Raw genomic sequence first — 11,524 nt, forward strand, 5'->3', positions numbered from 1 at the left:
CAATATTCTTAATTCCGTTTGTCCATCTCTCTGGTGGTCTACCTATAGCTCGTCTTTTATATGGTCGCCAGTTCATGATCTTTTTGGTCCAACGTTCGTCTGTCCTTCTTGCAATATGTCCCGCCCAGCTCCATTTCAGAGATGCTATTCGTTCCATGACATCAACGACCCTGGTTTGTTGTCGAATCCATTGATTCGTCATTCTGTCTCTGAGTGTTATTCCAAGCATACTCCGTTCCATGGCTCTTTGTGTCACTCTCAATTTATCTTCGGATGCTTTTGTTAAAGTTAACGTTTCCGCTCCATAAGTGAGCACTGGAAGGACACAAGTGTCGAAAACTTTGCGTTTCAGACTATTATTCATTTTGCTTTTGAAAATTAGTCTGAGTTTTCCGAACGCTGCCCATGCAAGACCAATCCTACGTCTTATTTATGCAGTCTGGTTGTCCAGACCTAACTTCAGTTTATGTCCTAGATATACATAGCTGTCGACTCGTTCAATGACAGTGTCACCAATTTTGATTTCTCTATCGTCCCCGATGTTGGTCATGACTTTTGTTTTCGATAAGTTCATCTTGAGGCCAACTTTGAGGCGCGCTGTTGTAGCATAAGCTGAGCCTGACCTAGATTCGCTGCTATCGGTACAATGTCATCAGCGAAGCGGAGATTGCTCAGGTACTCTCCATATATCTTTACTCCCATTTTACTCCAGTTTAACTTCCTAAAAATACTCTGCAGACACAAATTCGGTTGACATTGACCGTATACTATGGATACCAACTATTAGGCGAATTTGATAGAATCTACATCTGTTTTTCAGTTTAAAACTCACGGTTTCGATTGTTGGACTGTGGGAGATGTAGGAACTATTTTTGGGGAAACATTTGCCCACATTTTGCTAAATTTTCCTAGATTTTCACAAAATTTAAAATATTTTTTGGAAAACATGCATGAAAATTCGGGAAAATACTTTCGCAAAACTAGTCCCATGGGATATAAATATATAGGAAAATATATTTCTCTTTTCTCTATCAATATTGTCAGAGAGATGTCGCTGTCGGCTGTTAGCTGGTATATTCTCAGTTAAAGCTACTTCAACGTAAAACATTTAGGCAATGTTTTTAATCGATAGTCACAATCTCGATGCAATTATTTACCTTTCTAATTGGTTACTTTAACTAAGAAAACTGTAAGTTAATATTCAATCAAAGTGTATTATAAATGCAATATATGCGTGCGCATCAACCATCATTTAAATGTCATTCTCAATGTTTTTGACATGAAATTAAATTAATTGCAAATTGTCATTTAACTGAATTTTTAATATCATTTTTTGTTGCTGTTGTTGTCGTTCGCACACTGAAGTAACCGATCCAATGTATAGTCAAAGCGCAACGTAATTTTTCTTTTATAATTAAATGCAATTATGACGACGCTGGTTCTTATCCAATTATAATATGAAGATAATAATGAAGCCGTTATTAGTATTTTAATTATTCTTTTATTTTAAACAGATTCTTGTGTTGCTAAGTAACTTAACTTTAAATCGTAGCGACGACGTTGTAAATGATATTGAATTATTAAATGAGACAGTAATGTTTCCACGATTAATTCACGCTTACATATATTATGTGAGTGCATTCACAAAACCTACACAGTTTCAATAATTTCGAACAATAAACGAACAGAACATAAATTTCACTTCAAGCCGAAATCTTATAGGTGCAAGATTTAAAGAGAAAAATGGAAAATACCATCAGGTTCCTTATTTTGATGAAAACAGTCATGCAACAGTAGACGTTTTCAGAGTGAAGAAACAAGAGCTTTTCAGATCTTTCATTCAGGTTGTTTGTAGGTGTCAATAGAACTTATCACGTAAAAAGAAAGCCCATCAAAAGCCGACCACTCACAGTGTATGAAAAATAAAAAATTCTATCATAAATCAACGTAAAAAATCGTTCACCCCGAACATGTTGATATTAATAATTTTGTAAAGATAAAAAAAATCTTTGAAAAAAGTGTGTAAAGAACACGAAAAAGTAAACAATGAAAGAAATATTGAAAAATAGAGGGAACAAAAAAATTGCTATACAGTTGGTTGTCGTGTTGGCGGCGGTGGTGGGCGGGTATAGGTTATTAGTGTTAAAGGGTGTTTTAATTGAAAATGCGACGAAAAGGGTTAATTTATAGATTTCAAAAGAAAAATAAGATTGTTTAATGTCGGGGGTTGGTGTGCAGAGATGGGTGTTTTATGTTTTCTTTTCTGTTATGGTCTTTGATGAATTTCTGTATTATGTACAACGTGCAACTACGGTTAAACGAGCCCTTACAAAAATGCGAATGTTGTAACGAGAAAAAAATGATTTTTTTTTCTATTTAAGGGCTATTACTCAATAATTTACCGGCTGGTTTGGTAATGAGGTTTTTCTTCCGTTATTCTTTTCTCCTTTTTTTAACAATTTGTTTTCCATGAAAGATGAATTGTTATTGAATTGAATGATGATTTTGAAAAATTGTTTTTATTTAACGAAAGATTGGAGGGGTGAATTTGTATGGATGATCTAGAGCTATTAAACTTTTCGCTTATAGATATGTTGGAAGTTATTTTTTTTAAGTTTAGTTAGCTACCGATGAATATGAGATGGTATCACAATGTTACGAAAAATACAAGAACAACGCACTTTAAAACTGTTTCAAATTACAGTGAAATGATCTGAATCAAATATCCATTATAAGCTAGTGTACACTTATATGAAAAAGAGATTAACCTCAAACAGTCGACAAGCATATTGGACTGTAATGGATCTGTTAGATGCTTTGATCTAATGATTTGTTTAAGACATTCTATTACTTCAATTGCTTTAACATTCATTTAGCTAGGTAGGTAGGTCCCTTTATTACGATGATATCGCCGTCCATCCATATCCATGTCGTATTGGCTGACTTTGTTGTAAATCGAAAATAATTCGAAAATTTCGCACTTTGAAATAGTAGTTTATACGGCTTGGATATTCTGTGACCTGTGAAGTGTTTATCGTATTTTGAGTTGCAGCTGCAGCAACAAAGAATACATTTATAGGCTGCTTTTAATCTAAACAAAAATTATCTTGATTTTCAATTAGCGACTCGAAAATTGTCGTATCTAAAAACGCTCATTTTGTGAAATAAAGCACCATATTCAGCTGTGAGAAATTTGCTGACATGCAACCGTATCGTAAACAAATCCTGCGAACTAGAAAAATTAAATTCGCGAAAATTCCCCAATTTTCTGACACGTTTGATCTGTTTCTCTAAAATAACAAACAGTACTTCCGTTGCTTTTGCAGTTAAAGCCAATGTTTTTATGTGTATAATCGTAAATCGATCACATTCCGAAACGTTCGGGAATTTAATTCCTTAAGAGGCATCGATGCTTTGCTGAAAAGCACACCTTTAGATGTTCTTTTTAATACTGGACTTTAGTTTCCGATGACATCTTTCCAACGGAATACTTTTTCAAAGATATAGGACAGCACGAACGACCACAAATGTGTAAGCTTTCAACGTGCTTTCAATAGATTTGGTTGTAGCAGTTTGACAAGCCTTAAGAAAACTGAGGAATTTATGAAAATTTCGTTACACTGCTGACTGTTCACAGAGCTGGTCAAACGACAACAACAAAAAAAAATAATAATTTGTATTTAAAGTTAACACGTTCGTGTGGTCGTTATTACGGTCGTACATTTTACAAAAAGGATTCAGACGATATCATCAAAATTGAAATACGAGACACGCAAATGTAGGCTACAATTTTAGCTAAGCATCGATGCCTCTTCAAAAGTCTTGTTTTACAGCATCGGCTAGTATTTTGTAGTTTTACCCTGGCAATTTTTTCAGCGATTTAATAGGCTACGTTGAGTCAATAATAGTTGTCAGTTCAATAATATTTCTAAAATCCCAGCCTTACTTAATAGCAGTGGAGCCTTTGCAGGTTTGTTGCCTACATTTAGGCGGGAACATATTCGTTTTTTGATGATTTCTCTGCATCAAAATCTTTTTTTTTTTGAAAAAGTAAATCCATTCATAAATTACGTAACTCAAATCCCCTTGGGGGGGGGGGTGTTGACCTGGCGTTACGGTCCATACATTTTTTTTAAAGTTCCATACATTTTAGCGTTACAGACCCGGGGGGGGTCTGAAAATTATCAATTTTTGCGTTACGTAATTTATGAACGGCCCCTAAACCACGCAAAAATGTGTTACTTTTCAAGGAAAAATTGGTTTGTGAGTCAAACCCGCAAACCAATTTTTTTGTAAAAACACATTTTTGCTTTCTGCTTTAATGGTTTCACTTTTTCAAAAAAAAAAAAAAAATTGGTTCAGATAAATCATAAAAAAACCAATATTTTCCGCCTAAATGTAGGAGACTACAAATTTGTATAGAGTCCATTGCTCTTAAAGTTCTTGTGATACTACTCTATGTCTATTTTTATTATAGTGACGACTGGAATTTGGGAAAGTTTAATTTAGTGTTACGTGAACAAAATATCAAACAATTGATAAGGATGGATGCTCTCTAACCGTTTTCTTTCACACATGTAGTCGATAGAGATCGTTAATAATTGTTAAATGTTAATTTAGACGAAGACGTACGGCCATAATAATAAAATGCGAATGCAGCTGTAGAAAATATTATTTGCGTCTGTCTGCACGAAAAACAATATAATCCATTCGTTATTGTAAGTCACGAATCACAATTATTTTTATTTCATTTTTTTTCGTTCTTTTATACAAAAAATAATTGTCTTCTATGTGAATCTGTCTGTTTGCTTTCTTAAGCTATAAAGCAAAGCGAAAAAAAAACCGCCACACAATTTTATTTGTCGCATTTTCATTTCACATGTATCAAATTACCAGTAAGTCTTAATATTTTCGTTATAGAATAAAGATTTCAAAACTGATTTTATCCATAAAGTTTATGACCATGAATGATGCACATCCAACGAATTATTAAGTTGTTTTCAAAAATTAAACTGCACAACTCTTATATACATATATGAGTTGGATGGGCATGACAATCACGGAATATCTTGGCGTATTTATTGGATTTAGGATATAAACACGGAGATTATGAGATGTGCGTTTTGTTTTCTTGGCAAAAGTTTTATGACTTTTTGTGAATAAATTAATTTATGTGACAAAACGTTATTGATTTCTTGTCTGTTGAATCGACAAAGAAATATTCAACGAAACGTGCTAAATGTAAATGAAAGAAAATATCCTTTACAAAGGACGGAGGAGAAACAAAACAAAAAGATCGAACGTCTCTAATTTTGTAATAAAATAACTCAGAACCTTTAACTGTTTAAGGCTGGTAATAAATTTCGAATCGGTATGACACTTTAAAAATATGATAAAAATCAATTCTCTGAATAGTTTCCATCGTTTCTATACACAAATATAAGCGAGTCCAGGTGTAGGCGATAGAGATAGTGTCTGTTTCGTTCTGGCATTTATATTACTAAACGAAATTTTTATTTTCTTGTTATTTAATTTTATTGATTTTTATTTTGAATTTTATTGCTTAATAATCAAATAAATATTTCAATAAAAATTGAGATATTTTGTTTCAGCAGGTTAGTTATATGTTTGTTTTGGCCGTTGGATGTAATTTATTTATTTAAATTTTTTATTGATTTTCGATTTTATGAGCGTGTTTTATTTACGAAAATGACTTAAACTTAATAAGGGTATTCCTGGTAACGAAAACTACTCGAGTATGATCACGTATAAAATTGACTTAACTCTCAAATATTCAAACGTTCATCAATCTTAAGGATTTAGACTAGATTTATGTATTCCAATCAAAAGAGTCGGAAGCTGTGGATGTTCAAAAAATTGAAGTAAAAGATTTGACATTCATCTTTTGAAAATACTTTGATCTACAACGGTTTCATTGCGTTGGATGAACATATTCGTGATATTTTTTAGTTGTCAAATATGTCAATAACGTCGAATTCCAAAAGATATATTCGAGAGAAAGAGCATGCGAGTGCGCATGTTGTTACTCTTGTTACTTTCACATACATCTTCATTCTTTGACATTGTTGACACAGTAATGAAGTGATAGATCCGATAGTAAAACTGGTGATATACAAGACCGGTAGTAAATGGTTATTGGAATGCGAGCTTTCTTTACTTAGCTCTACTCTACTTAGCTAATCGAAGTTTGAAAATAGGCGGATAAAAGTAAAAACAGATTTTGCGAGGTGTTACTCATCTGTTATCGACAAAACGGCTGAAACGAAAGATGTACTCTGACTCGAATGTTCTTTTATAGAGAAATTACGTTTTAAAAAAATCTGTGAAGGAAGAGATTTAAGAGTGAAAATATCGATTGAACATTTAAAGTAGTAGACTAGCAGACTTTTGTCTGAGTTTCTGAAAATAATCACAATCAGCTATGGAATGCATGTACTACTTATTACCTTCAGGTATTCAGGTAATATGTTTTGTTGGTTTGCGGCAACTCATTACCGTCTTGCTCAAACCCAGCTTTTCGCCTTCGAAATACAGCCTTCACACACGCCTAAAAAAATGTCCGAGCATGACAGTAATGTACTGTAACATTTGTTTCCTGAAGTGTACGAAAAAGGGATCAAGTGCATTCACATGTCATGTATCTCTCATGTACATGAAAGTTCCACCATCGATCCTAACACTATCATAATCAAAGTTAACCGAACCATTAATTTCTCTTCGGAAAGCAATTTATGGAACTTTAAAAATGCATCCATTAAACCGCTAATTAACGGTTGATACATCACTTATTTTCACTTAAATAAACGCTCATTCATCGAGTGAACACAATTAAATTCGAATTGCCTTCCTACACACATGTGTGTTTCCAACAGTGACAATTATTTCAGCTAACCATGTATGTATAGACGGTCATATTATCACATCCATCTAACCATATACGACGCAGAAAAAAAATCTTGTGATCGCGAAATGCAGCGAAAGTTCTATTCTTCGGTAAATGAATATTACATTTACAGACCGCCCAGCTCGTCTTCAAACTACAACTGATAATTGTATTGGTCGTATTATGTGGCGAAAGTAAGTCGTGTTATAAAAGTCATATTTTTGGTTGCACTTACTTGAACCGCATTTAACAACGAATGCACAGAATATGTACGAAGCGATGGCGAGGTACTTACTCATTAAAATTATTTATTTTCAGAGAGGAACTGAACAGTTTTTGGATGAGATATTAATAGGTGAGGACGATACTTGTATGATTGGATTTCGTTGAGAATGGAAATTAATTTACGATTGCCGCTAATGATTTTGTGATGGCAATAAAAGTTTTATGCATCGTGGAGCACATGTGCAATGAACTGCTATTAGTTTTATTAATATCGATGGTTTTTAAGTCAATCCCGATCCTCATTATGACCATCAAATCGGATATTGTTCCAGCAAGCAGGAAATTATTTTTGGTATTTAAAACCGCGCTCCACAGCAACGTTCAAAATTATCACCTACTGTGCACGCTGTGGAAATATGTTGAACGTAAAAACTATCTAACGAAATCCCAATAAACTTCCAAACTCTGGTATAATCCTTTGATCTTCGAAAAGAAAAAAGAGTGAACGGTGGAAACCTCTCAGAAACCTCAAACTCCATCTGCTTCGTGTTCATTCTTCCCTATACTCCTTGCGGCAAGGAAATGGGCTAAAATATTTCCCTTTTCGGTTGCATCTTCCAGGTACGATAAACTATATACAACAACAACACTCGTTTAGCTACCGTATCACATCGACGTTATATTTTCTGCTAAAATTTAAAGGTTCGTTCAGCAAGACATATAATAATATGTAATGTATGATGGTGCATGTGGAATATTACGTTATGGGTTATGTTGTGGGTAGGTATCTATAAATTTGTGTTTAAATTTTATAATGAAAATATGTAAACGGGGGTATGCAGTGTATGTACTTGTACACTAGGAAAGGTATAAGTTATAAATATAAACGATATGTTGCTCATAAGATCTAAAGAAGAAGAACACGTTGATACGAATATATGGTAAACTTATGCACATCACTTAATACGAACGTTACATGCAAAATGTGGTTTTAATTAAAAATTTTCAAAAATTCAAATATTTTGCGTTCATAAAAAAATGTTAACCACGAGTTATTTAAAGAACGTTAAACGTTATAACATATTGACAATTTAAAGTCATGGCATAGACAAGCTTCGGAAAATATGTTGCTTTAAGTTTAATTTTATAATTCGAACATTATTAATTTACGAGAAGGCGAGAGAGAAAGATGAATTAGTCACAGGGCCTGTGAATCGTAAATCGTCGGTAACCTTCTGATAATTTCGAAAAATTTCATTAAAATTGGTAAAAATTGGCCCTGGTTAGAAATCCGAGTAAACTTGCCAGATCAGTTGAGACATAGGCTTCCAATCCATTTATTTAAACATTACATTAACACATCGCAACGAGTTGCTTTATCGTTAAACTATTTCGAGCTTTTTCCTGCACAGATTTTACTGTCACTTACAATGTCTTCGACAGATTTCCTAACAGAAAGGATCGCTTTTTCCATGCATTCTTGAACGTTCTGTCCAATTGCTAACGTTTCTATGGTGGCCAATCTAGTACTTTCGATGAGATCATGATTTATTCCCGCTACAGCATTCGATACTGTCTCCACCTATAGATAAAATTCAAATTAATTATTTTCTGTCTCACCTTTCTAATAAATAGGACAAGCAACAAACGTTCTCCACAACGCAAATTCCAATCCATATAGGATTTGACGACTGCTTGCACTGGTCATTCACTTCGTTGATACTTTCAATCGATGAATTTAAAGATTTTAAGTATGGTGATGCCATGTATTGAATTTGGTTGATTCCTTTCATCGCCAAATCGACGCATTTCAAGGCATTGGTACGACCATACGATGAAATATTTCTCATCTCTTCCATATTCTTCTGAACACACGGATGTTCGTTATTGGTGTCACTTTGAAAAAGTTCTACGTAGTCGCTCAATATTTTATCGAAAATGTCGTTAGAATTTTGATGTGATCGCATGATTTGATTATGCACTTGACTATAAATTACTTCGATTTTAGATTGGGTCAGATGCACCTGTTGGATAGACAACTGCATAGAGCTGTTCATTAATGTGTATATTACTTCGGTCAAGCTCTGTCGATATGTAGAAGGTCCGTAGATTATTGTTGGAATCAGTTGTATTTGATGTGAAAAAACTTTAGTGGCAGCAAAACCTTCCGATCCCTAAAAGTAGAAATCGGACTTGGTGAATCAAAAATTAGGTTCACTCAATACACTTGGTCAAACATTCCTTCAACACCATCACTATTAACAACCACACGATCAGCCCCTTCATTTTTTTTCTATACTAAACAACCCCTTAAAATTCTCTAAACAGACTGTGACTTAGATCTTACAACCACACTATTTATGCCACCAATAATATATTTACTTACGATATCACGGTCTCAGCTAATAAAATTAAAATTATTATCTCTCAGACTACAATAACAAACGAGAATGAATTTTATTCAGATAAATAGATTGACAACGTTGCAACAATTAGATTTTTCGCTGTTCAAATCGTTTTAAGCGTATACCAATAAATTGGTGATTCAAACTGTAACAGTCGCGACGACTCTGAGCAATGACCTATATCGAAGCTTGTAAATTTTTATTACTTTCCAGGAAGTGTAGTAAGTTGTGACAATTAGATTTTAGCAACTAATTTAAACGAATGTACAGCTAGTCATTGACATGAACTAAAGAATGGTCCACTGATCCACTGATACAGACGGAGAGAGTCTACAGTATGAACATCAAAATTGGCCTATTACTGTTAGGTTGTAACGTATGTCAACTATTATCGTTCTCTTCATTAAGTTTTTATCGATTAGGATTTGAACTGATACGGTCAAGGTCGTAACTTTATGCTCAGATGCAGCTTCAATGGAAATTCCAAGTTAAGTAAATTCGTCTTTGGAATGAGTCATTGATCATCGATTCGAATCTCTAAAAATATCGAACTAAAAGACCTAGTGCAAAAGATATGCAAGATTTTGAGAGAGTTTGCCGTAAAGGGCGGATAAGTTTAAGCATGTTTAAGCATGAAAAATCGAATCGGCAATCGAATTATCACTCGAAGTTTATGCAATGATCAGTCGATATTTATCGATTACGATATTTTATCAATCGAATAAATTGTTGAGCAAGCCTATATAAGATTATACACGATATGTCAATACGCACGTAGGAATTGTCACCTTTTAAAGTGGATCAGTGTTACGAATTAAGGTGAACGAACCTGTGACATCTATTGTTTAAAGTGTCGCCTATTTTTTTACAAAATCTTTTACTTCATTACTTTAAACCGAGGTGACGCTAATAGATGCGGAAATGGAAGTAAGTGGAACAGAATAGTTCCCCCTTTGCTTTCAACATAGTTTAAAAAAGAACACTAGCCAGATCTCGATGCTTCTTTTCGCAATCGTTGTCAACCAACTGTTTCTGAACGGTTATCATTGTTTACATTTTTTTTTGTTCATTTACTCTTAATGAAAAACTAAAGTTCGAAAAAAATCTCTTAGTCAAAATAATGTTGGACGGTAACCATCATTTCTCCATCATTGTTCAACGCACTCCCTCGAAAAACACAGTTCCACGAAAACCACTTCAATTTACAATGCTAATGATATATACTCATCTTGAACAACTACAACACAATCACAAGACCAAATGATTCATAAATACATTTTTCAGTCAACGTAAACTCATAAAGCTTTTCGGTATAAGTAATACAAAAAGTCCATTCGTCTGGAACAACAACAGCAAAAAGTTTGCATAACACAATCCCTTTTCTTTTTCCAATAAAGAAATTCGATGGGTAACCCATTGTCTCTTACGACCGGTGAATACGAGTCTACCTTTCCAATTGAAAAGAGAGCAAAAGGGTATTATTAAAATGCGTCACATTGCAGAATACCAAGAATTATATGCCACTAGCCAACAGTAAGGGATTCTTTCTGTTCGGTTTTAACTTGAGCTTGGATTTTAAACTCAATGCTAATATTATTTTTTGGCTGAGAGATTTATAGCTGATTTTATTAAATCTTTCACGAGACATTCGAAGTCATTGAGAGTTATACATATATATACAAATCCATTTTCTGGAAGGGTTTAAACATTGTTTTTCCGTTGGCATTTCTAGAGTTCAGAAAAATTGTTGAAAAGTAATTATTAAATGGTAATGGCCCTCTTATGAATGCATGGAGTATCATTGGAAAAATTTATTGGAGGGTGTTTTGTTCGATGAAGTGATGAGATACTTATTGTTTTGGCATTTCGTTTGATGACAAAACAGCGTCTGAATTTCATTGAAATTGGAGACTGTGCCGAATAAAAGTTTTCTAGAAATGTTGGATTCGATTTTCATTAACTGTGAGTATTGAGAAAATAAAATGGATTT

The 11,524-nt window shown here is 33.7% G+C and overlaps 1 protein-coding gene across 1 annotated transcript; it reads right to left on the bottom strand.

The window, feature by feature from the left end:
- Positions 1–8,444: 8,444 nt before the first annotated feature.
- Positions 8,445–9,508, bottom strand: LOC119077642. Its single transcript, XM_037184862.1, has 3 exons — positions 9,371–9,508; positions 8,779–9,303; positions 8,445–8,711 (listed from the first exon to the last, which is right to left on the bottom strand). The coding sequence occupies exons 1-3, from the start codon at positions 9,413–9,415 to the stop codon at positions 8,517–8,519; spliced, it is 765 nt and encodes a 254-aa protein (XP_037040757.1). The 5' UTR covers positions 9,416–9,508; the 3' UTR covers positions 8,445–8,516.
- Between the last annotated feature and the right edge of the window lie 2,016 nt (positions 9,509–11,524).

The sequence above is a fragment of the Bradysia coprophila genome, unplaced genomic scaffold, assembly GCF_014529535.1.
Source record: "Bradysia coprophila strain Holo2 unplaced genomic scaffold, BU_Bcop_v1 contig_24, whole genome shotgun sequence".
Classification (NCBI taxonomy): domain Eukaryota; kingdom Metazoa; phylum Arthropoda; class Insecta; order Diptera; family Sciaridae; genus Bradysia; species Bradysia coprophila.